This window comes from Malaclemys terrapin, chromosome 7 (assembly GCF_027887155.1).
Source record: "Malaclemys terrapin pileata isolate rMalTer1 chromosome 7, rMalTer1.hap1, whole genome shotgun sequence".
NCBI lineage: Eukaryota > Metazoa > Chordata > Testudines > Emydidae > Malaclemys > Malaclemys terrapin.
In genome coordinates this window covers 126419079-126444607 of record NC_071511.1, presented here as the reverse complement: position 1 = coordinate 126444607, position 25529 = coordinate 126419079, and the positions used below count along the sequence as shown (strand labels likewise).

Genomic DNA, 25529 nt, shown 5'->3' with positions numbered 1-25529 from the left:
GAGTGCTAAGGAGGCAAATGAGGTACAAACGCAAAGTGTTATCAGCAAATTGAGCTGCTGTGGCAAAGAGTCTGAAGAGAAGACATTTTTCAGTTGCATGTCTACAAATGCTGCGAGTCTGGGCCACCGGTAAGAGGAATTAGAAATTCTTATTTATGAGGGAAAAAACGTATACAACTGGCATTACTGAACCGTGGTGGGACCCTTCTCATGACTGGTTTTAACCTGTTTAGGAGGAGTAGAGGGGGTAAAAGGTGTGTGTATGGGGGAGCACTCTACACCATTACCTGTTTTGCAGTTATTGGTCACTCAGAACCACAGGGTCTTGAGTGCATGTGGCTCCATGTGCTAACTAACAAAGCCCAGAATGGGGCCCCGGTGGGCATCTGTTCCAGGCCATCGAATCAAAGCGGAGAACAGGATGAATTACTGCTTAAGCAGTGTCTGTAAGGTGTTGATGGAAAGGTTGCAGTTATGGAGGAGTTTGGTAGACATGTGGCAGAGGTCTTATGTAGCCATCAATAAAACATCATTCCAGTTACTAAAAATGATAACGATAATTTTCTAACATGGAAGGTGTTGCACCCAACACGAGGTAACTCCATTTCAGTTCTCATTATGACAGATGAAGATGAAATAATCCCTGGACAGGGTGTTAGTAGGGTCGATGTCATCATAGCCTGACCCTGCATCAGGCGTTTGTCTAACCTGTTCTTAAAAACTTCCAGTGATGGGTTTCCACACTCTCCTTTGGGAACCCTGTTCCAGAGCTAAGCTAGCGTTAGCGTTAGAAAGTTTTTCCTAATATCCAACCTAAATTTCCCTTGCTGCCGATTAAGCCGATTACTTCTTGTCTGAACGTCAGTGGACATGGAGAACAACTGATCACCATCCTCTTTAACAGCCCTTCACAGATGTGAAGACCGTTAGCAGGTCCCCTCCCCCCGTCGTCTTCTCTCAAGAGTAACCATGCCCAGTGTTTTAAACCTTTCCTTGTATGGCAGGTTTCCTAAACCCTTTGTCATTTTTCCTACTCTGCTCTGGCTTGTCTCTTTTTTAAAGTGTGGAGCCCAAAACTGGACGCAGTAGTGCAGCTGAGGCCACCCCAGTGCCAGCTAGAGCGGCACCATGACCTCCAGCGTCCTACATAGGACACTCCTGCTAATACTCCCTGGAATGATAGAACCTTTTCTCACCACTGCATCACACTGGTGCCTCATATTCAATCTGTGATCCACTAAGAACCCCAGATCCTTTCCTCCTTTACTACGGCCTACTCGGTTATTTCCTGTACTGTTTTCGTGCATTTGATTTTTCCTTCTTAAACGTACTTGTCTTTGTTACATTGAATCTTGTTGGTTTCAGACCGATTCTCCAGTTTGTTGTGCTCATTTTGGATTCTCATCCAGTCCTCTGAAGCGCTTGCAACCCCTCTCACCGTGGTGTCATCTGCAGGTTTTATAAGCACACTCTCCACTCCATGGTCCAAGTCATTAAGGAAGTGGACAAGCAATTGAATGCGAGCGCCCAGTGTGATGCTGTGGCAAAAAGGGCTAATGTGATCCTGGGATGTATCAAAAGATGTAATGAGTAGCAGGGAGGTGGTTGTCTCTCTGTCTAGGGCATTGGTGAGACGGATACTAGAATATTCCATCCCGTTCTGGGGTCCACATTTGAAAAAGAATGTTGACAAATCGGAGCGGGCACAGGAGGGAGCCACCAAAAAGGGCTGGAGAAAACACCTGACAGAGGTAGACTTAACGAGCTCAATCCGTTTAACGAATCAGAAAGAAGATTGAGACGGGACTTGACGATGGTATAGTCCGAGCTGCGTGGGGACGAAGCCGGGGGTACTCGTAGCAGGGTGGTTCCCCCGCTCCAGCCCGAGGGGGTTAAAGCAGCCTGGGAGAGGGCTGTGGCAGAGAAAAGCTGGGCTGATGGGGAAAGCACCCGCAACTGCAGCTAGTGCAATCAGGGCCCAGCTGCCCTTGTAAGAGGGTGGTGGGCCAGAAGGACAAGGAGACACTCTAGCCCCCTAGCGAGAGAAGGACCAGGCTGCCTGGGAGCCGAGCAGGGTACCTAGGGTGGAGCAGGGCTGGGGAAGGGCAGAGGGAGCTGGGGAGCTCCAGCCTAGCAAAGCCCCAGGCTGCCGGCCGAGTTAAGGGCCCACACAAAGGGCACTGGGGCTGCAGAGAGGCAGCCCAGAGACAGGCAGAGGCAGTTGGTCCAACCCTCCTGGCCCATGATGAGGGGGTTACAGACGGCCGTCGGCCCCAGGGAGCGAGGGCTAGATGGAGACTGGCAGTAGCCACTGAGGCAAGGTGGGGATAGGGGGTGGAGGTTCCCTGTGGGGGAGGCTCAGATTGTGGGTTACTGCTGGGGCAGAACCCCTGGACAAAAGGCACCAGGGTCTGGGAGGGACACGGAGAGCAGTGGCAGGTGAGACATCAGCCGGCAGAGGGTGCTCTGGAGCTGGAAAAGAGCTAATTCCCTGAACAACCAGCAGGAGGCGCTGTGCCAGTGAGTCGTCGCCCCGCCACAGTATTCAAAGGGCTCGTTAACCTAGCAGATAAAGGCAGAACAAGAACCTGGCTGGAAGCTGAAGCCAGGCATGAGCCCATGAGAAATACGGCCCCTGTTTTTAACAGTGCGGGGGATTAGCTGCTGGAACAAGCCACACGATGAGTGATGGATTCACCCTCTCTTGCTGCCTTCAAGCCAAGAGTGGACACTAGAACAACTGCTAGAAGAGGGCCTCATCCTCCCTGATTGGACTAACCTCGTTACCGCTAGACTGATTCTTGCCTGCATATTTAGACCTGCCTCTGGAAATTTCCACTACATGCATCCGACAAAGTGGGTATCCCCCCCCCGAAAGCTCATGCTCCAATATGTCTGTTAGTCTATAAGGTGCCACAGGACCCTGTCACTCATTCTAGAAGGTGTATTTTAGTCAAACAGAAGTTGGCACTGGGCTCAGTACAGGAGTGACTGGATGAAATTCGATGGTGATATACAGGCGCTCCGATCAGGCGAGCTGACAGTCCCCTCTGGCCCGAAAAGCTCTGAATCCATTAAACGCTGTTATTGGCCCTTCTGCACACTCCCCGCAAGCAGAGTTTTCCCTCCACGTGGAAGTTCGGGGCAGTTGGTTACAGGATTAGATACACAAACCTCCTTAGGGAGAGGCAGACAGCGCAAGATTAGGCAGCAATTCTGTGCAGACCTGTATGAAGGAATTCCCGTCTGTGCAAAGCAGGGTCTCTGAGCATACAAACCCTCAGGGATGCTGACCTATCGGTGTCGCTGGCAATCAGCACGAACAACAACGCTCAAGCCATTCAAATATTTTCATGATCATAAATAACAACTTTTTACAGTTCCACCATCCAGGAGAAATGGATGACATCACCGAGTACACGGCATTTCACTAACGATGAACCTGCTGCTTACTCAGAACACTTGCAGTTAAGTCTGATCATCGAAAATTTAAAAAATGGGACTTTTGGCTCTTTCCACTTGCTTGCTACCGTGCATAGAAATCTCAGCTGGAAAGAGAACAAGACGCACTGTGGTGGCTGCATCTCTGAGTAACGCCCGACCTCTTTTCAAATGCCATTCACGGACGATTCAGACTAGAATGTAATGCCCCTACCGCCGAAAAATCCTTCCGCTGCCCTCTCTGTAGCACTTTTCCATGTGAGTCGAATGGAGCGTTAATGGTTCAAATATTGCCTAGTCCAGTAGAAGTCATCAGCATTATTTGCATACACAGTAGAGTTCATTAAAGCAAAGGTATTGCCATGATAGGTACAAGGTTGTTGAGGCAACATACAACACCAGCAGGGTGTGTGTGTTTCCACAAAGGCGCTCAGCGGAAGGGCTGGCCAGCGAAGGAAGGGATCTCCACTCCACGAGGGACTCTGGGAATTAGGAAGGAGAGGAAGTGGAGAGATTCTAGCCACTGCCGGAGTTCTCCAATTCCATTAAAGCCTATCAAGCCATAGTGCTGCTGTACAAAAGACCCAACACAAATCATAACCCTTTTCTTTATATAACATTTGATAAATGTAGCCATTTTTCCTATGCTTATTTGACTGAACACTCAACCAAGTTCCTATAAACGTCTTCATTTGTAACTGGCTTATAACTTTTGGGAAAACAGATGTGACGAACTGGGCCTGTTCTCACTGTGGTCTGTGAATGCTGACAGGGGAGTGTGGCTGGAATAGTCTGCATTGGAGGATGGGAGACAGCCCGAGGGCGCATACCTGAGCTTGTAACATGAGAACCCAGGAAGGGGTTGAAGGCCAGGTGACTCCTTAGCCCGGGAAACTGAACAAAGGCTGTGGGAGGGGTCGCTGCTGCAGAGTGGGGGAAGCAGGCTGGAGAGATGGCTGGGAGGGAGAGATGGCTCTGACCTCCCAAGGGGGGCTGGGCTGGGATGCCTCGGGACCCCAAGATGGACCTAACTGGGGGGGGCCCTGTTGTCTGTGCCTGCAAGACCTGTCTTGGACTGTATTCCTGTCATCCAAATAAACCTTCTGCTTTACTGGCTGGCTGAGAGTCTCGGTGAATCGCAGGAAGCCGGGGGTGCAGGGCCCTGAGTTCCCCAATACTCTGTGACAACATTACAACTGGATTTGCAACAAATTGGCCAACTACTTACATGCATATTGTATAAAGAAGAACAGGAGTACTTGTGGCACCTTAGAGACTAACAAATTTATTTGAGCATAAGCTTTCGAGGACTACAGCCCACTTCTTCGGATGCATATAGAATGGAACATATATTGAGGAGATATATATACACACATACAGAGAGCATGAACAGGTGGGAGTTGTCTTACCAACTCTGAGAGGCCAATTAAGAGAAAAAAAAACTTTGAAGTGATATATGTTCCATTCTATATGCATCCGAAGAAGTGGGCAGTAGCCCACGAAAGCTTATGCTCTAATAAATTTGTTAGTCTCTAAGGTGCCACAAGTACTCCTGTTCTTCTTGCGGATACAGACTAACACGGCTGCTACTCTGATGCATATTGTATGTTTCCTAAAAACAAAACCACAACATAAAATGTGGGGGAAATGTCAGACCAGAGCTAAAGGGTCACTGCTGGGAGTGACGTATCTTCATCTCTTTGTAAGGAAATAGCGGTGGCAGGGATGTGTCACTTGGGGTGACCCAGATTTATTTTGTCATGTACAGCCAGTCAAACCCCAGCTCCTTACTGGATTATTTAATTAATAACTAACTAGTCATGTAAAGGTTTGTCACATTCAGTCATCAGTCTGATGAACTTTCCAACAAATGACCGTTACACTGATATATTGTCCAATAATATTGGCCTTTGACTAAGTTGCTGGGAATAAAGAACCAACTTCAGCCTGGCGAGGAGGGGGAGGCAGAAGAGGGGGAAGTGGGAAGCAAAGAGGCAGCCCCCCCCCACTCTGCCCCCCGCGGGCTGGGCCTGGCAGCCAGTGCCCATCTGAATGCAGGGTGCAGCCGGTGCGCAGAGCAGAGGTTGGCTCTTCCCAGGAGTGTGCATGGTGCCCTGTGTGAGGAACACGACTAACGGGCATCCGTGTGTGTCGAGATCCCGCCGTGCTGGGGGTCAGGGGCTCCCCAGCACTATTGCCAGGGTGGTGGGTGAGAGGCAGGGGCTGGGCGGGACAGTGGGGGGAGGCAGCAGGTGGTAGCATGGGCGGAGGAGACGGGGTGTAGGGGCAGAGTATGGGAGCAGGGTCTCACTCTGTGTGTGGGGGGAAGGAGGCGAGGTGTGAGGGGCAAGGCCTCTGTGTGGGGGGAACTGTCAGGGTGTGGGGGGAAGGAGGTAGTGTCTGTGAATGGAGCAGGGTGTGGGGGACAGGGTGTTTGTGGGGGGTAGGTCTCTGTGGGGGGTAGGGAGTTGGTGTGGGGGTCAGGGGGTGTGGGGCAAAGGGGTGGGGCTGGGGGGGTAGACAGGTCTTGGGGGGCAGGGTGTATGTGTGGGGCATGTCTCTGAGAGGTGGCAGGGTCTCTGAGGGGGGAGATGCAGGTCTCTGGGGCAGGATATGTGTGGGGGCAGGGCAGGTTTATGTGAGGTCAGGATGTGTGTGTGGGGGGGGGCGGAGTGTGGGGGGGCAAGGTCTCTTTAAGGGCAGGTATCTGGGGGGGCAGGGCTCTGGGGCACTGTGTGTGGGGCAGGGTCTCGGGGGGGCAGGGTGTGTATGGGGCAGGGCTCTGGGGCACGGTGTGTGGGGCAGGGTCTCGGGGGGCAGGATGTGTGTGGGGGAGGGTCCCGGGGGCACGGTGTGTGGGGCAGGGTCTCGGGGGGCAGGATGTGTGTGGGGCAGGGTTTCAGGGGGGCAGGGCTCTGGGGCACGGTCTCGCAGGGGCAGGGTGTGTGTGGGGCAGGGTCTCAGGGGGGCAGGGCTCTGGGGCACTGTGTGTGGGGCAGGGTCTCGGGGGGGCAGGGTGTGTGTGGGGCAGGGCTCTGGGGCACGGTGTGTGGGGCAGGGTCTCGGGGGGCAGGGCTCTGGGGCACGGTGTGTGGGGCAGGGTCTCGGGGGGCAGGGCTCTGGGGCAGGGTCTTGGGGGGGCAGGGTCTCGGTGCCCGCCCGGAGCCCGGAGCTCGCCGCCGGGCAGAGCCGAAGTTCGCGCGGGCTCGGGCGGGGCAGGAGCAGCGCGAAGCCCGGCCCCTGGCACCCAGCGCTCCCCTGCCTCGCTCCGAGCCCGAGCCCCAGCGCCAGCGCCGCCGGACCCTGCCGGGTAAGCGCCCCCGCGCCGGGAGAGCCTGCCCCCCGGCCTGCCGCCCGCCCCCCGGCAGGGGAATCCGGCCCCCGCCCATTAACCGACGGGGGGTCGCTCCCTGCTGTGACCCACCAGCCCCCCTCCCTGAGAACAGAACCCAGGAGTCCGGGCTCCCAGCCCACACTCCCCTCCCGGAGCCGGGGAGAGAACCCAGGAGTCCGGGCTCCCAGCCCCCGCCCCCCCGGTCTAACTACTACACCCCATTTCCCTCCCAGAGCTGGGAACCGAACCCAGGCATCTGGACTCCCAGTCCCGAGTCCCCCCCGAAGGACCAAGGGGTGTGGGTGGGGTGCATCTGGCTGTGCAGTCCTTGCTCAGGCTGGCCAACCTGCGCTCTGATCTGATGTACCAGTGGGTGCTGTGTACCCAGCTGGGAAAGGGGGCTCCCTTCCTGGGTCACCCACCAGTGTGCTGTGACCCTCCCCTGCCTGCGGGTACCGCGCTGGCCTACAGGGTGACCCTCCCTCTTGGGGCTAGCGCTGCCCTTCAGAACAGGGCCCCTGCCCTCGCCTTGGGGGTGACCCTCTTGGGGTGCCCACCCCAGCATTTGGAGCGGCCGAACTCTGGGCAACTCGGATCAGGTTCTGGGGAGATTCCAAGGGCAGATCCTGGCTAGGGGGGCAGGGAGTGTGTACCTGGGGGTCACCCTACTCCCTACCCTACCTTAGGGCACTGGGGCTCCCCCATTATTCCTGGGGGGGGCTGCCTCTAGCCGACGGGGAGGGGGCCAAGGAGAGGGCACTGGCCCAGGACTCGTGTTCGCTGCTTGGACACCCTTTGACCCCGACCCACAGGGCTGCCCCAGATGTTACCCCCTAGGGGACGGAGTTAATGGCCCACACATAGTGCAACAGCACTGAAGGGGTTAACTGGGCCCAGCCTGCAGCCAGGTGTTTCCAGATTAACCCCTTGGTGGCTGCTGCGCAGTATTGCCCCAGGAGCAGGGCCCTGGCAAAGTCACCCTCCATTTCACCGTCATAGGATTTTAAACATCGTACGTTTCATGATTTCAGCTATTTACATCTGAAACTCCAGGGTGTTGTCATTGTAGAAGGCCTGACCCAAAAAGGAGCTGTGTGCGTGTGTGTGTGTGTGTGTGCGTGTGTGTGTGTGTGGGGGGGGGTCGCAAGGTTATTGTAGGGGGAGTTGCGGTACCGACACCCTTACTTCTCCGCTGGTGCTGGCTGCCGTCCGAGCTGGGCGGCTGGAGAGCGGCATCTCTGGAGCCCGCTAGCCCAAGCAAGAGTGTATGACAATCAGGGCAAAAAACTGGGGGTGGGGGGTATATGGGGGAACCACGCCTTCCCAGCAACCTGCTAACGGGCTGGGCTGTGGGGAGAGTGGGGTACTCGGGGCATCACACACCCCAGCACTGCCAGACACCCCAGGGATGCTTCTGTTCTGGGGGGGCAGAATACCCATAACCCTCTGCCTGCGGATCCTCCACCTCAGAGGCTGCCCAAGGCCACCGGTGAGGCAGGAGGTGACATTGAGCCAGATGTGGGCAAGGCCCTTGTGGTGGGGGGCAGGAGGAGCCAGGAGGGGGGGAGGTTGTTTTTCTCTCCTCATAAATTAACATGGGCAACCCACAAACCCAACACGCTGGTGGCTGCAGGGCCGCAGGCTCGCCCACCTCTCGCGGGCAGCCGTTGGCACCAGGAGGCTGCCAGGAAAGGGTAAGGGCTGCTTCGGCAGCTCCCCTGCTCTGGAGTGTTATGGGGTGTCCCCAGCTCGCCCCTGCCCCCCAAGGGCTGCCCCACACCTGGCCTGGCCCTGCCCTGCCCTGCAGTGTGTATCCCTGCCTGGGGCTCCGTCTGACAGCCACTCCTCTTTCTTTTCCCCCAGCAGGAAGCAGCAGGTATTTTATTTCTCCCCTGCGTTTCCTGCTGGGCCCAGTGCCCTGCTGGGTCTGTGGCCTGCTCACACCTCTTGTCTGTTCCAGGAGCCTGGCCCTGCTGGGGAGCAGCGTGTGGAGGAAGGCCAGGAGCTAACTGCACCCCAGAGCGGCGCGTTCCCCCTGGTGGCCCTTGGAGCTGCCCCGGAGCCCGGCCCAGGATGGCCCTGCAGAACCTCTCACAGCCGGAGTACCAGCCGGGGCCGGCGCCCCCCGCGGGCAGCTTGCCCGGCCTGTCCAGCATGGTGCGCTCCTTCCTGGGGCTGGTACAGCCAAATGCCTTCCCAGCCGGTAAGAGCATGGTGCGGGTGTCCCAGGCTGCTGCCCCCAGGGGCTCCCTCCCCCTCTCTCTGGGTTTCCCGGGGTGGGGCAGGGCAGGTGGCTGCCGCTCCCAGGCACTGATGTGTGGGGCGGGGAAGGGTCGGACCCGGGTTACTTGGGTCCCTGCAGGATCCCGTTTGAAGAGCTGCTTTCAGCACCATCCACACACGTCGTCCCTCCGCTCCCTGCCCCGAATGTCCCCCCGGCCCTGTGCGCACCCCCAGATCCGCGTCTGCCACCCTGGCATTTGTCGCTCTGCATTAGCTGAACGTGTTATCACGGGAGGCAGCATGGCCCCATGCCCAGGACCCCAGGCTGGGGGCAGGACTCCTGGGTTCTATGCCTGGCTTGCCGGCTGAGCTTGGGCTGGTCATGCCCCTGCCCCGTGCCTCAGTTTCCCCACCGATCGGATGGGATTGCGATGCATGTGTGCAAAGTGCTCTGAGATCTATGGAGCCTGCGGCAGGCTGAGCCCGAAGGCAGCGTAGGCTGGCGGCTATGCAAGGAGCGTGGTGCAATGTAACAGACGGAAGGGCTGTGGTGTGAGTTACAGCATCCCGGGGAGGGGGATGTGCAGTCTGCTGGGTGGGGCCTAGTAAAGTGAACCATTTACTTTTGAATGGGCAATCCACTGCCTCTGGGACGGGATGTAGAGTCCTGAGGGATGGGAATGATGGGGGCTGGCAGGAGGCCATGACGGGGGCCAGTGGGGAAAGGTTTGGGATAGGGGATAAAGGGGGCACTGGGGACGGGGTCATTGATGGGAGATGGAGCAGAGACCCAGCTGGGGCAGAGGGTGCATCTCACTCATCTCCCCGCCCCACCCAGCACTCCACAGGCCTCTCGGCTCAGCCCTCCGCTCCTCATTATCTGTGGGGCTATGGGGATGTCCCAGGAGGTGCTGTTCCCCGGAGGCAGCGGGCTGTGCTCAGCTTCAGGAGTGTCGCATTGGGGGTGGGTTTGTGATGCAGCCTAGTTTTGGGGGAACTGTTGGAAAGGGCAGGACAGTCGCTCTCTGCCTTCGTTTGTCTCGCCAGAGCCAGTGCTGGGGGCAGATTTGCTCTGTGGGAGCCGGGCCCTGGCGTTGAGCTGAGAGTCCTGCAAGCAGGGGGTGGCCTGCGCGCTGTTTGTGATCCCAGCACTGGTGCATAGAGTGTCAATAAATAGGTTGCACGACAAATATACCCAGACTTCATGTCACCGGTTTCACCTGCAAGGTCTCGAGATCTGCTCTCGCTTGGCGGGGGCTCTGTAAAGCACTCTGGGACCCAGTGTGAATGAAAGGCTGGCCCCAAAGCCCTTCCGCCTTGAGGGGGCTTGCGGGCTGAGGCCCGAGAGCCGTGTAGTGTGGACAGCTCCTGCAGCCCCGCGCTGTAGCTGGCATCTGGCTCTGCGGGGTGAGTTCTGTGGCGCTCTGGGTCAGAGCAGTGTGTGTGCACAGGGCGTGCTCAGGGCTGGGATTCTCAGGATTTGTATGTGGCAGTTTGTTGTTTATTTCTGTCTGTTACAAGGAAAAAGGGGTAAACAGTGAGCTGGCAAAGTTTGCAGACGATACAAAACTGCTCCAGACAGTTAAATCCAAAGCAGACTGCGAAGAGGTACAAAGGGAGCTCGCTAAACTGGGTGACTGGGCAACAAGATGTATGCAGCGGTGTCGTAGCTGTGTGGTTTCAGAGTAGCAGCCGTGTTAGTCTGTATCTGCAAAAAGAAGAACAGGAGTACTTGTGGCACCTTAGAGACCAACAAATTTATTAGAGCATAAGCTTTCGTGGACTACAGCCCACTTCTTCGGATGCATACAGAGCTCTGTATGTCCACGAAAGCTTATGCTCTAATAAATTTGTTAGTCTCTAAGGTGCCACAAGTACTCCTGTTCTTCTTCTTGTAGCTGTGTGGGTCCCAGGATATTCGAGAGACCAGGTCAGTGAGGTAATATCTTTTATTGGACCAGCTTCTGTTGTGATTCACCAACAGAAGGTGCAATAAAAGCTATTACGTAACCACCTTGTCTCTGGGCAACAGAACAGCATTGGCAGATAACATTCAATGTTGATAAACACAGCCTAACGCATTTTGGAAAACAAAATCCCAACTATACGTACAAAATTATGGGATCTAAATAAGCTCAAGACAGAGATCTCGGAGTCATTGAGGATAGTTCTCTGAATAAAAGGAAGTTCTTCTTCACACAGCGCACAGTCAAATTGTCAACCTCCTTACCTGAGGAGGTTGTGAAGGCTAGGACTATAACAGCGTTTAGAAGAGAACTGGATAAATTCATGCTGGTTAGGTCCGTTAATGGCTATTAGCCAGGATGGGTAAGGAATGGTGTCCCTAGCCTCTGTTTGTCAGAGGTTGGAGATGGATGGCAGGAGAGAGATCACTTGATCATTGCCTGTTAGGTTCACTCCCTCTGGGGCACCTGGCATTGGCCACTGTCGGCAGACAGGATACTGGGCTGGATGGACCTTTGGCCTGACCCGGTACGGCCGTTCTTCTGTTCTTATGTTAATGTTCTAAAACATCCACTCAATGTGCAGCCGCAGGCAAAAAGGCGAACAGAATGTTGGAACCATTAGGAAAGGGAGAGAGAATAAACCAGAAAATATCCTAATGCCACCATAGAAATCCGGGGCATGCCCACACCGTGAATACTGCGTGCAGTTCTGGTCGCGCCATCTCAAACATGATATATTCAAATTGGAAAAAGTACAGAGCAGGGCAACAAAAGTGATTAGGGGCATAGAACAGCTTCCAAATTCAAAAGACTGGGGCTGTTCAGCTTGGAAAAGAGCCGACGGAGGGGGGACATGATCGAGGGCGATACAGTCGTAACTGGAGTGGAGAAAGTGAACAGGGAGGTGTTATTTACCCCTTCACATAACACATGAACCAGGGTCACCCTATGAAATGAATAGGCAGCAGGGTTAAAACAAACACAAGGGAGTACTTCTGCGCAGTCAGCCCGGGGCGCTCGTTGCCAGGGGACGTTGCGAAGGTCAAAAGTATAAGTGGCTTCAGAAAAGAACGAGGTAAATTCACAGAGGACAGGCCCAGCAATGGCTATTAGCCAGGATGGGCAGGGACACAACCCCATGATCTGGGTGTCTCTAACCCACTGTTTGCCAGAGGCTGGGAATGGGCGACAGGGGATGGATCACTCGATAATTGCCCTGTTCTGTTCACTCCCTCTGGGGCACCTGGCATTGGCCACTGTCGGTAGACAGGACACTGGGCTGGATGGACCTTTGGTCTGACCCAGTTTGGCCGCTCTTATGTCCCATGGTGCTTGTTTCATCCCACCATCCAGCTGCTTTCTGTGAGCCAGCCAGCGCTATTTTCCAAGCGTTCTCTGGCCGGGATCCTGGTGTGACCCAGTCTGGCCATTCTTATGTTCTCACCTGGAACTACCGGGATTGGGCTCCTCTCTGCAGAGCCTGACCTGAGTTCATGTGCCAGCAATGCCCCTCTGCTATGTACATTGGCCAAACTGGACAGTCACTACGCAAGAGGATAAATGGACACAAGTCAGATATCAGGAATGGCAACATACAAAAACCTGTAGGAGAACACTTCAACCTCCCTGGCCACACAATAGCAGATGTAAAGGTTGCCATCTTACAGCAAAAAAAACTTCAGGACCAGACTCCAAAGAGAAACTGCTGAGCTCCAGTTCATTTGCAAATTTGACACCATCAGATCAGGATTAAACAAAGACTGTGAATGGCTATCCAACTACAGAAGCAGTTTCCCCTCCCTTGGTGCTCACACCTCAACTGCTAGCAGAGCCCCTCACCCTCCCTGATTGAACTAACCTCGTTATCTCCAGACTGATTTATACCTGCCTCTGGAGATTTCCATTACTTGCATCTGAAGAAGTGAGGTTCTTACCCACGAAAGCTTATGCTCCCAATACTTCTGTTAGTCTTAAAGGTGCCACAGGACCCTCTGTTGCTTTTTACAGACTCAGACTAACACGGCTCCCCCTCTGATACTTGACCCGAGTTTGTGAGTCAGTAGCGGGTGGGGTCCTGAGGGGAGCACCCAGACCGGCTCTGTCCCCAGGGAACAGAGGCGTTTGTTGCGAGCCGGCTGGATGTAGCTGGGAATCCTTCATCTCCAAGTGCAGGACTCTCCTGTCTGCTTCGAACCACTGCGGGAAGAGCTGCGTGTGACAGCCTACCAGCCCCTGTCAAACCATAGGACTGGCAGCCAGGACTCCTGGGTCCCATGCCACGCTCACTCTGTGGGCTGGGGCGAGTCGCATGAGGCCGATTTTTCCAAAGTATCCACTGAATTTGGGGCGCCTGGAGCCTGATCTGCAGAGCTCAGAGCGCCCGCGGGTCCCGTTGGCCAGAGGCAGGTTTGTGGGGCCCAGCCCCTCTGCGAGTCAGGCCCCTTTGAGGGGTCTCAGCTTGGGCACCCGTGGTCAGTGAAAACGCTGGCTTTGGGCTCTCTGTGCCTCGGTTTCTCTGCTCTGTAAAACAAGGGTAATGAGTCTTCCCCATTTGTAATGCACACAGAGGTGGGCCGGTGCTGGAGGGGGTGACCTGGGTCTAGCGGGGATTGGGGGAAGACTGCCTAGGAAAGCTGGGGGTGCAGGCAGGGGGGTTGCTGATTCTTCCCTGTGAGCTAGAGCCCAGGGGGTGCTGGAGCGACCATCTCTGTAAGGAGCCGTACGACCAAGGTCCTGGCTGCTTGTGAGCTGAGATCCGAGAGCGAGTAGCCCTGGTGTCTGCCCAGACTGGTCCTTCTGCAGCAACCATTGCAGACCGAGTTCCCTTTCGCTGTTGTTCAACAGCTGCCATGTTCCACCCCCAAGGTGGCTGCACTGCAGTGGCAGGTGGAGCGATCGTTACACACGGTTCGGAAAGTGCTCTGGTTCCCCTAACCCCCACCCAATCTGGACCGGTTCCCCTGCTTTCTTCAAGGGCCTGAGGTGCTTTTGTTTGCTCCCTTTGTCTCCCCTGGGCCTGTGTTTCCTTGTCACCCCATTGGATCTCCTGTTTGTTTTGCAGTTTGCAAACAAGCCGTCTGGTTCCTGGCAGTGACCTGACTTGTTTGATTTCATGGTTTGCTTCCTGCTGCCGCACAGGTGTGACGGTGCGCGGCTCTGCCCTGGAGAGCTTGGCGAATACACCGCGGCTCCGGGGGCAGGGGGATAAGTCGGGCTCTGGGGTGATGCAAGGGGAAAGCAGGACACGGGAAGGAAACCAGCCCCAGCTGGAAAGGGAGGAGTTTGTGCAGTTTGGAATTAGAGCTGTGGGGTTGCCAGGCCCGGCTGGACTCACTAGAGAACATCCCCTGGATGTGCCCCAGCAGGTGGAGTCCCTGGTGCCCACTGGGCTGGGGTGAGCCCGGCCCGTGTCTGCACATCAGCCTTGGGGAAAGAGACTGTCAGCTGAGCGGATCACAGCCCAGCGTGGCCGGACGTGATCCCCCCTGCAGTCCTGTGACCTCTGCTTTCTACAGGGGCAGATGCACCCCCAGTCCCTGCAGCACAGTGCCCCGTACGCTGCACTGGGTCAGCACTGCCTGCGAGGGGAGAGCGCCCCCTACTGAGCCCCCCAGCCCACCCCCTGCAGCACAGCGCCCCCTAGCCCTGCACCGGGTCAGCGCTGCCTGCGAGGGGAGAGCGCCCCCTGCTGAGCCCCCCAACCCACCCCCTAGCCCTGCACCGGGTCAGCACTGCCTGCGAGGGGAGAGCGCCCCCTGCTGAGCCCCCCAGCCCACCCCCTGCAGCACAGTGCCCCCTAGCCCTGCACCGGGTCAACGTTGCCTGCGAAGGGAGAGCGCCCCCTGCTGAGCCCCACCCTGCCCCCTCCAGCACAGCGCCCCGTACGCTGCACTGGGTCAGCGCTGCCTGCGAGAGGAGAGCGCCCCCTACCGAGCCCCACCACGCCCCTTCCAGCACAGCGCCCCCTAGCCCTGCACCGGGTCAGCACTGCCTGCGAGGGGAGAGCGCCCCCTACTCAGCCCCCCAGCCCACCCCGTGCAGCACAGCGCCCCCTAGCGCTGCACTGGGTCAGCGCTGCCTGCGAGGGGAGAGCGCCCCCTACCGAGCCCCACCCCTCTCCCAGCAGCGCCAGCCTTTTGCTCAGCGATGTCTCTTCCACACAAACCACCTGCCCTCGAGCTCCGGATCGTGGGGAGGGAAGGGCCGGGGTGACCAGGACCGGGGGGAGACGTGAGAGCACCAGGGGGCGGGGGCCCTCCTGCTGGGCTGGGGCTCGCTGCGGGAGGCAGTGCTGCCTTGGCTCGGGGCTCTGTGCCGTGGCTCTTGGGGTCACTGGCTGTATGGCTGTGATGGGGCTGGCTCGGACTCGCCCAGGAGACGCTGCAGCCAGGGCCCGAACCCGGGACACGAGAGAGCCAGAGCCAGGTCCCCTTTTATCCGAACCCCGTGGGCCGGCGGCTGGCTCTGGGCATGGCCCAGCCGGTGCCCTGGTTCCTGGCTCCTGCTGACGGCTATCAGACGGGGGTGCCAGGCCAGGCAGGAGCTCCCCGGGCGCCTTGGCAGGGCCTGGCTGCAGGCCAGAGGCTGGGCTCTCCCGGCACAGCTCTGGACTAGCCGGAGTGCTGGCCAGGCTGGCGGGTAGGGCTGGCACGGTTATACCAGGGCCCATGGGGCAGGCCTCCAGTGTATCTGTGCGCCCCCCAAAGGCAAACAGAGCTGGTGCCGAGGTCACACCAGGACCAAGCCAGCCGAGGGAGGGACCGTACCATGGCTTATGGGAGAGGCTGCGGGTTCCAGGCTCCTCCCAGCTCCTGCTGAAAGGGAGCTCGGTGGGTGGGTGGGTGTGGGGAGGGTGATGACACCCCCCGCCCCCCGGCAGAGTCCCAGAGCCCAGGCTCCAGCCCGGACGTCTACACTGCAGTTTTACATCCCTGCAGCCTGACCCAGCTGACCCGGATCAGCCATGGGCGTTTCGTGCAGTGTTAGTGTAACCAGGGATTGTCCCTGTAAGCTCTGCGCCAGCGCGGCCCCGGATTCCTGCGCTCGAAGCAGGAGTCGCTGGGTGAATTCTCGGGCCTGGGTCACGCAGCCGGTCGGACTGGGGCGGGGGGAGGGGGGCAGGACAGTCCCTTTGGGCAGTGGTGTCTCTGGGGTGCTAACCCCCCTCTCTGCTCCTTTTCCCCAGAACTCCTCACCAACTTGATCCAGCAGAAAAGTGACATTACGAACCCTGCCGTGTACAAAGAGGTGAGGGCCCTGGCGGGGCCATGGGGCAGGGCCTGGGGCAGGGTCATGGGGCAGGGCCCCCCATAGGCACAGAGGGAGAAGGTCCCTGTCAGGGCTCAGTGGGGACTCTGAGGTCAGCCATGCCCCAACTGATGCCCTCCCCCCAGCGATACCATCCTGCTGAAGACAGGGGCAGCAGACTGGAGCGCTTTGGAAGAATCAAACCCCAAGGCATGTCGGCCAATTCTGGGCAGAAAGCCCAGCGGCCTGGCCAGGTGCCAGAGCTGGTGACTCCTTTCTATCTCCCCAGATCCTTGCGCCTCCCCCACAGTGTCGCTCCTTCACTTCCTGCCCCAAGCTGCCCCGCTGCGTTCAGTGCTGGCGCATTCCGCCCCAGAGGCAGCTGCATTTTGCTGGGGAGGAGTGAGGCCCAGGGCCTTGGTTGCTGCTGGGATGGACGTTGCTAACGCTCGCGCTCTCGCCCTCGCCCTCGCCCTAGGTGCTGGTTTACGAGGTGGGTTTCCTGGTCTGCACAGCCATCGGCCTCCTCTTCATCATCCTCGTGCCCCTGGTCGGCTTTTGCTTCTGCTGCTGCCGCTGCTGCGGGAACTGCGGGGGGACGATGTACCAGAAACAAAGCAAGCGCACGGGCTGCCGGCGCAGGGCGCTCTTCGCCTCGGTGCTGCTGGTCACCACCCTCATCCTGTGAGTGCCGCGCTCCGGCCCAGCGCCTCCGCGGGCCGTATTTCAGTGTAGAGCCCGAGCGCCGTGGGCTCTGGCATTGCTGCCTGGCCGTGGGTCGCTGGCCCCGTGGGGGGTGCAGTTACCCTGTATGGGGGGGGCGGTTGGGAAGGGCCCCGGATGACCAGGCGTTACCAACCCCCTCTGAGCTAGGCAGATCCCTGGGTCCCCAGGCTGGTCTCGTCCACTGGCCCCGTCATCTCTTCTCGCACAGTGGGGTGGCCTGGGCCGGCTGCTTAACCCCTCCCTCCCCGGGGGCTTTATCTGTGCACTGAGGCTGTGATCCCACCCAGGGGATGAACACACGAGTGTGAGCGACCCGTCGCACGGAACCCTGCTCCCCCAGGGCTGAGGTTCTGGCTGGAAAGTGTCTGGGACATGGAGACCCAGCTCTCTGGAGCCAGGAGACACCTTTGGGTGGACAGGGGTTGGGTGCAAGGCCGGGGAGCACAGCTGCAATGAGGGGGGGGGAGGCACCGGTGCCTGCGGGGGAGAGCTGCTGGGAAAGCAGGCGGGCGGGGCAGGGACCCGCCAGGAAGTCCCCATTGTTCACAGGAGCAGATTCCTGCCCGAGGACAAAGGGCCGGAAGCCGCAGGAAGTTGAGGTCCGAGTTCAACCCGGGGTTAGAGCGTTCCAGGCTACGGCACCTTGGAATGACCCTGGGGGGGGAGGGGAGGACCCAGCTAGTAACCAGGAATGGGGGGCTAGCCCCCCGCTTGCCCCACTGAGTGTGAGCAGCAAGGTGATGCTGGAGCAATGGCCGGGGAGCTGGGATCCGGCACTTGGAGATCCGGCTGAGCCCTGGCCGGACTCGCTGGGGCAGGTTGCTCCCTTGTGCCTCAGTTTCTCCATCTCTGTGGCAGAGGATGGAATTCTCTGGTGCCAAGCGGGAGTTGATTGGTTAACCCATGCAAAGTCTGGAGTGTCCCAAGGGGTTATGGGGGGCGGGTTCGGGGCCTAGCTCCCACTGAGCCCCTTAGAAGGGAGAAGGGTTCTAGAAGTGCTTGCCATGAACTGGCTAGCCACACTGCTCCCTACTGGGCAGGATCAGAGCTGCTAATCTGTGTGTCATAAGCCCTGTACCCTGAGTGGCGATTCTCCTTTAGCTCAGCCGATAGGGGCCCGGGATCGACCCCTGCTGTGGCAGTGAAGCTCGCAGGCTCAGGGTGTGCAGCTTGGAGACCTCCTGGGTTTGTGACGGTGCCGTTGTCACCCTGAGGAAAGAGGGGTCAGTGGGGTGACCGTGGACCTGGGATCGGGACGAAGCTGCAGGGCTGGCACATTCATTGCGAGCCGCGCTTTACGCTGGCTTGTTAGTTATGCCCCCTCACCCTCCAAGGGTGGACCTCACTGGGGGGAAACTGAGGCATGGGGAGGGGCAGCGAGGCCCTGGCAGAGCCCAGGAGTCCTGACTCTGAGTGGCTGTGAGCCGGCCCCGCTGTGCATGGACAGTCTGGGGGCTCAGTGCACATAGCTAGGGCCCCCCCAGGTCTCCGTGTGCTGATGCCGCCTCCACCCCCTTTTCTCCTTGTCCCAGGGCTGGGAACATCTGCGCTTTCATCAGTAACAACCGCGTCTCCCGCGCTGTGAACGGCAGCTTTGGTGCCCTCAACACCACGCTGGACAACCTGGGCACCTTCGTCCGCTCCATCCCCCAGGTACATGCAGTGCCCCCGCTGCTCACCTGCCTGCCGGAGCCCCCCAGCCCCGCCCATCCCCTGGGCCAGGACTGGATCCCAGGGTCTGCACAGGGCGGGGATGCCAGGGGCCTGCCCTGGAGTGACCCACGCAGTCCCCTGAGTTAGTCCATTGCTGCTGGGTATGGTGCAGTCCCCCTGTGGGCACGGGAGCCCCCTCTGCAGCCAGGCCCGTATTCATCCCCCTTTTCCTTGTCTCTGCAGCAAGTGGATTTCATCATCGCCTCCAGCGACGTGCCGGTGAGCCGGGCCAACGGCAGCCTCCAGAGTGAGTCTGTGCACGGGGGGCTGGGGGGTCCGGGGGTGTGGGGGCCAGGGGAGGGCGTGGCCCCAGATACCTGGCTCCGGGGCGGGGGGCTGTTTGGGCCCAGAGCGTGGCATGGCTCTGGGGACCTGCCTCCGGGGCGGGGGGGATGGGGATGCGTGGCCTGCCTGGGCTAGCCCTTGGGGATGCCCTGCCCCAGCGCTCAGAGCCCTGGTGGGGGGTGGGCTGCACGGGGCTCTGCTCCCTGCCTGTACGGCCCCAGTATGGAGCCCAACACCCTGGGGCCCCAGGAGCCCGTTCCTGGCTGCAGGGGGCACTGGCTGGCCACCTGCACTGGGCCCCCTCCGGGCTTCCAGGCTCTTGCCCACCTGCCCCTCCCCTTTCCTCCTCTCCCTCTTGGGTGCTTTCTCATCCCACCCCCTGCCATGGCACAGCCCCCTCCAGCCCAGCCAGGGTCACTCTCCCTGCCACACCTGCCCATGGGCACCCACAGGGCCGGCTCCAGGGTTTTGGCCGCCCCAAGCAGCGCAAAAAAAAAAAAGCCGCGATCGCGATCTGCAGCAGCCATTCGGCGGGAGGTCCTTCGCTCCGAGCGGGAGTGAGGGACCGTCCGCCGAATTGCCGCCGAACAGCTGGCCGTGCCGCCCCTCTCTGGAGCGGCCGCCCCAAGCACCTGCTTGGCAAGCTGGTGCCTGGAGCCGGCCCTGGGCACCCAGCAGGGCAGTGGCAGAGGGGTAAGGAACCCAGGAGTCCTGGCTCCCAGCAAGTAGCTTTATCCACTTCCTCTCAAGGGACCGTAGCATGACATGGGCTCCGTGGCCAGCCTGTTCTGCGCCCGCTGCCCGCTCCCCCGTGTGCCCATGCTGGGGGGCAGGTGGGGCGGGGTGGGAACTCTCCAGGCCAGACAGGGGCTTGGGGTTTGGAGCCGTGTGTCTGGCTGTGCCCGGGGTAACAGCGATGCCCCCTTCTTCGCAGACATCGGGCCCATCCTGGGCGGCAGGATCATCTCCGAGGTGGGAGAGGAGGCGTACGGAGTGCTGGCCTACGCCACGCGCCTGCTGGAAGGTACCGGCCCTGGGGCTGCGGGGGGCAGGCATGGGCTGGGGGCTCCTCCAGACACTGGGGGGAACAAGCCCCTACGGCGAGGGGGTGGAGGACAGAGTAACCCTGGGGGTGTTTGGTGGGAAAGCTGCGAGGGCTCGGGGCGGTGCCAGGGGGCACACTATGCAGTGGGGGGCAGCGTAACCCCCTGTGACGTTCCCCTCTGGTGTTATCTGGATCGGTGATCTGCTAGGTCACTCCAACCCTCGACTCTGGGAGCCAGCCTTACCCTGCTCTGCTGTGAGAACCCCCACCCCTGGGCTGTTCACGCACAGCCTCTGGCGTGTAAACTGCTCTTTGGATTGTGCGACCGAATTACACTAGCCAGTATCTCCAGTCCCAGACACAACCCTAGGAACCTCCATCTTGCAGTGTCCAGTTGTGCCCGCTGGACGCCGCAAGCTTATATGAGTTTGTCAATTTAACAAGGAAATTGATATGTGCCAGACTTGTTATCCCAAGGGGAGTCTGACACGCTTCAAACCAAACGCACTGCTTCAGTAGAATAAACCAACAGATTTATTAACGACAAAGCTAGATTGTAAGTGATTACGAGTCAAAGCACAACAACTCAGAGTGGTACCAAAAGAAAATACAACATAAGCTGGCAGCCTAAACTCTCAGCCCTATTGGACTGGGCAGCAAGTAGATGAAGCAGTTTCTCACCCCACTGGATGTTGCAGTCCTTAGTACACAGGTTTGTCCCCTGATCCTGGGCCAGTCTCCTGTGTCGGAGTCTTGTCTTCTTCTCAGTGGCCTGGTCGCTTGCAGCAGAGGTTGGGCTGTCCACACTGCCTGTTTTATACCCTCAGTCCATGTGCTTGGGGAGCACAAGTCCAGGCACGTCTGGGGGCATTGCTGAGTCTCTCCAAGCGAGGCTGAGCAATTCCCCCGGTGGGGCCTCGTGCAGGGGACTCATCGCATTGTAGCTCCCTTGCTGGACAATGGCTGCTGATGGGTTGTTCGACTCCCCGCCCGGGCGTTAGTTACTTTCCTTGCTGTTGCCTCTGGGGAGCGAATATCTGGCCGATTCCTCAGCTCACAGCATGTTTTAGTGACAACCATACAACACAATTCTCATAACGTCGTATGCATGAACGATACACATCTATGGAGAGAGAAATGACTTTCAGCAGATCAGAACCTTTCCCCGGATACCTTACAAGGCTGCTTTCTAAGTAAGATCACGATGATATGATATGGGGGTTACAGCACGCTCCCCAAGGTATAGAATGTCACTCCCCCCAGCCTCAACACCTGAGGGGCACAGAAAATCACAGGAGCCCCAGGGACCCTGGGCTGGAGAAGCTCCCCCATTAACCATCCCCTGGGATCCCCCGATTCACCGTGGCCCCCAGGGCCTGGGCAGAGGCTGCTCCCAACTCCTTCCCCCACCCCTGCAGCACGGAGCAGGGTGGGAGTGAGCAAGGTGATCTGAGCAGGGGCGGCTCCAGGCACCAGCGCAGCAAGTGCGTGCCGGGGGCGGCAAGCCGCGGCGGGGCGCGTGCCGGTTGCTGTGAGGGCGGCCGTCAGGCTGCCTGTGGGAGGTCCGCCAGTCCCACGGCTTCGGCGGTAATTCGGCGGTGGGGACGCTAAAGGCGTGGGGCCGGCGGACCTCCCGCAAGTATGCTGCCGAAAGCTGCCTGACTGCCGTGCTTGGGGCGGCAAAAACCATAGAGCCGCCCCTGGGTCTGAGACAGGCTGGCTGAGGTGCTGAGGGGTCACCTTGGGGGTGTCTGGGGGTCCCCCTTGTGGCACAGTCAGGGGGTGTCCCTGGCTTGGGGCACGGTGCAGACGGGACGAGGACTGAGCCGTGGGAGCGCCTTGCTGTCGCCCCCCAGTGACGGACCTGGTGGATCGGGAGCTCCGAGCCGTGAACGAGTCAGGCCTGCGCCTGCAGCAGCTGCAGCGGGAGCTGACCCAGAACCTCAGCCGCCTGCAGGAGCGGATCAACCGGACCCTGCAGAGCTGTGACCCGCCCTGCACCCAGGTGTCCGTCAGTGGCCTGGCCCCCGACGCCGACTTCAGCATGGTGAGGCGAGCACACGGGGGGCTGGGGGGCTGTAGGGGGCACAGGGTGGGGTGGGGTGCATGGGGGCTGGATGGGTGCATGGGTTACAGGTTGGCATGGGGGGCTGGGTGGGTGTATGGGGTTGGAGGGACTGAAACCTCCCCGACATGCAAATACCCCCCCAATATACCTGCTGACCTCCCCATGTGCACATACCTCTGTGCGCTCACATGGGCGCCATCCTGCCACCCCTGCTGGGACGTACATAGCCAGGCCCAGACGGAGCCAGCTCCCAGCAGCACCCTGCTTCTGCCCGGCACCCTCTCAGCCCGGCACCTCCTCCCCACGCGCCAGCCCTGCCATCTGACCCATCTGCTCCTGTTTCCCCAGGTCCCGGACGTGAGCAGCCAGCTGGAACTGTTGAATAATCTGACCAATGCCAACCTGAGCGCTGCCCTGCAGCAGGTACAGACTGGGGGGTGGCGCGGGGCTAGCAGGACGTGGTTCTGACCGGTACCCTGTGGGGCTGGTCTGTAGGGGCATTGCCAGCTCTCCCTGCCCCAGGGTGCGGCTTGGCAGGGTGAGCAACCCAGCCATGCCTGCCTCAGCCTGCGTCTCCAAGCCATGGCTCTGGGGCGGGGCAGGAGACCCAAACCACTGACGCCATGTGGAAAATGCCCACCGTGCTAGCCGAGCATCTGCCCCACCTGACCTGGAGCAGGCCAACGGTCCGCCCAGCCCAGTGCTGCCTGGGGCGGGGCTGAGAGTGCCTCCGTTGTGGTACCGCACCCCATATGGGGAGAGCCCAGCAGCCCGTTCGGGCCAGCGCTGAGCCTATGGCATTGGCCAGTGCTGGGTATTTCTGACCATCCCCTGTGCTGGGGCATGTGGGGCTGGGGAGTGGGGCTGGAGCAGGGCCGGGTGGTGCGTTTGCCCTCGCCCAGTGCTTTGCGTTGGGGCCCTGGGCTGGGATCTGAGCCTGTCTGTCTGTCTGTCTCTCCCCTGTCCGTGTCTGGGGCTGCAGGCCAACGAGACGCTGAACAAGACTCCCACGAGGGTAGAGGAGCAGGCGCAGAAGGTGGTGGCGGGTAAGTGGCGCTGCCATCTGGTAATACAGGGATGCCCGCGAGGGACGGGAAGGGGTCATCTGGGGCACCTCCTCCCCCTCCCTCTGGGGAGACCTCTCCTGCCCCAGCCAGCGTGGCTCCCTGCTCTGGGACTGGGCACTGTAATGACCGGGGCCCTGCCTGTCCCCTAGAGGCTCTGCCTGTCCCTCCCCGGAGCCAGGGGTCCAGGCCCCACCTTGGCCTATGAAGTGGGTCTTTGCTCTCCCCTCTGCCCCCCGCCATGTTCTCCCTTGTCCAATCAGCACAGCTCTCCCGTTCTCAGGCTCTCTCCACCTGCTGCCCCCTCAGATCTGTCCACCGCGGGCTGCGTCTGCCCCGTGCGTTGTGCAGGGGGAGCTGGAGCGTGGGCCCCAGGAGGCTACGGGAGCAGCCGTCAGTGCCTGTGCGTCCCTGACGCGGCCGTTCCTTTCCCCAACAGACGCACGGAGCCAGCTGGCTGAGGTCAGGCGGAAGATTGGTGGGGTGCGGAATGAGATCCCGGTGCTGGACACGCTGGGGAACGTCACGGCCACGCTGGACACCATTGGCAGGCAGGCCAAGGAATACGAGCCGCAGGTTGCCACCTACGACAGCTACAGGTAGGGGCTGGGCTGCTGCCCCCCGCGTGGAGGCTGATCCCGCCTGGGGCTCCCTGTGTGATGGGTTGGATCACAAAAACCCAACTGCCAACTGATGGGCCAAGACTACTTCTGCCCCTGCTTTCCCTGCCAGCCTGGGACCCCAGCACCCTGTCTTGCTGAGCCAGACACGCCCGTCTGCTCCAACACAGACCCAGGGTCTGAATTACTTGCCCCAAAGCTGCCGACTTAACTGAAAGCAGCTCACAGAAGTGTTCCTGCCTTTAACACTCAGATGCCCAACTCCCAATGGGGTCTAAACCCAAATAAATCCGTTTTACCCTGTGTAAAGCTACCCTGCGCACACCTGTTTGCCCCCCCCCCCCAGGTATTAATACATACTCTGTGTTAATTAATAAGTAAAAAGTGATTTTATTAAATACAGAAAGTAGGATTTAAGTGGTTCCAAGTAGTAACAGACAGAACAAGTGAATTACCAAGCAAAATAAAATAAACCCGCAAATCTAAGCCTAATACAGTAATACAACTGAGTACAGATAAACTCTCACCCTCAGAGATGTTTCAATAAGTGTCTGTCACAGCCTGGACGCCGTCCTAGCCTGGGCCCAGTCCTTCCCCTTGCTCCCGCTCAGGTGGTAGCTGGGGGATTCCTCAGGATGGCTCCTCCTTTGTTCTGTTCCACTAGAGTTACCATATTTCAACAATCAAAAAAGAGGACACGGGGTGCCGCCCTAGCCCTGCCCCCTCCCACTTCCCGCCCCCCTCAGAATCCCCCTACCTGTCCCCCCCTACCCTAACTGCCCCCAGGACCCCACCCCCTATCTAAGTCTCCCCGTTCCCTGTCCCTTGCCTGCCCCAACCGCTCTCTACACCCCCTTCTCCTGACAGCCCCCCCAGAACCCCCGACCAATCTAACCCCCCGTTCCCTGTCCCCTGCCTGCCCCAACTGCTCTCTACACCCCCTTCTCCTGACAGCCCCCCCAGAACCCCCGACCAATCTAACCCCCCGTTCCCTGTCCCCTGCCTGCCCCAACTGCTCTCTACACCCCCTTCTCCTGACAGCCCCCCCCAGAACCCCCGACCAATCTAACCCCCCGTTCCCTGTCCCTTGCCTGCCCCAACCGCTCTCTACACCCCCTTCTCCTGACAGCCCCCCCAGAACCCCCGACCAATCTAACTCCCCGTTCCCTGTCACTTGTCTGCTCCAACTGCTCTCTACACCCCCTTCTCCCGACAGCCTCCCCAGAACCCCTGACCAATCTAACCCCCCCGTTCCCTGTCCCTTGCCTGCCCCAACCGCTCTCTACACCCCCTTCTCCTGACAGCCCACCCCAGAACCCCCAACCGATCTAACCCCCCCGTTCCCTGTCCCCTGCCTGCCCCAACCGCTCTCTACAACCCCTTCTCCTGACAGCCCCCCCAGAACCCCCGACCAACCTAACCCCCCCGTTCCCTGTCCCTTGCCTTCCCCAACCGCTCTCTACACCCCTTCTCCTGACAGCCCCCCCAGAACCCCCGACCAACCTAACCCCCCCGTTCCCTGTCCCTTGCCTGCCCCAACCGCTCTCTACACCCCCTTCTCCTGACAGCCCCCCCAGAACCCCTGACCAACCTAACCCCCCGTTCCCTGTCCCTTGCCTGCCCCAACCGGTCTATACACCCCCTTCTCCTGACAGCCCCCCCAGAACCCCTGACCAACCTAACCCCCCCATTCCCTGTCCCTTGCCTGCCCCAACCGCTCTCTACACCCCCTTCTCCTGACAGCCCCCCCAGAACCCCCGACCAATCTAACTCCCCGTTCCCTGTCCCTTGTCTGC

At 59.3% G+C, this 25529-nt stretch overlaps 1 protein-coding gene and 1 long non-coding RNA gene across 4 annotated transcripts in view; one reads left to right on the top strand and one right to left on the bottom strand.

Moving 5' to 3' along the window:
- The first annotated feature begins 6652 nt into the window (after positions 1–6652).
- LOC128841012 (prominin-1-A-like) overlaps positions 6653–25529 on the top strand; it is a 40902-nt gene continuing 22025 nt past the window's right edge. The window contains exons 1-11 of one of the 3 annotated variants that reach the window (XM_054035644.1): positions 6653–6751; positions 8736–8978; positions 16151–16212; positions 16691–16896; positions 18471–18591; positions 18835–18898; positions 19871–19960; positions 21838–22028; positions 22398–22472; positions 23032–23095; positions 23553–23712. In XM_054035644.1, the coding sequence (XP_053891619.1) occupies positions 8849–8978; positions 16151–16212; positions 16691–16896; positions 18471–18591; positions 18835–18898; positions 19871–19960; positions 21838–22028; positions 22398–22472; positions 23032–23095; positions 23553–23712 (1163 nt within the window). In that variant the 5' untranslated portion in view covers positions 6653–6751; positions 8736–8848. Of the gene's footprint in view, positions 6752–8386; positions 8470–8550; positions 8652–8735; positions 8979–16150; positions 16213–16690; positions 16897–18470; positions 18592–18834; positions 18899–19870; positions 19961–21837; positions 22029–22397; positions 22473–23031; positions 23096–23552; positions 23713–25529 lie in introns of those variants that run through there. The other 2 variants (XM_054035645.1, XM_054035646.1) reach the window with 2 other exon arrangements.
- On the bottom strand, positions 20498–24329 carry LOC128841016 (uncharacterized). Its single transcript, XR_008445759.1, has 2 exons — positions 24261–24329; positions 20498–21104 (listed from the first exon to the last, which is right to left on the bottom strand). It is a non-coding gene; the product is annotated as an uncharacterized LOC128841016 (long non-coding RNA).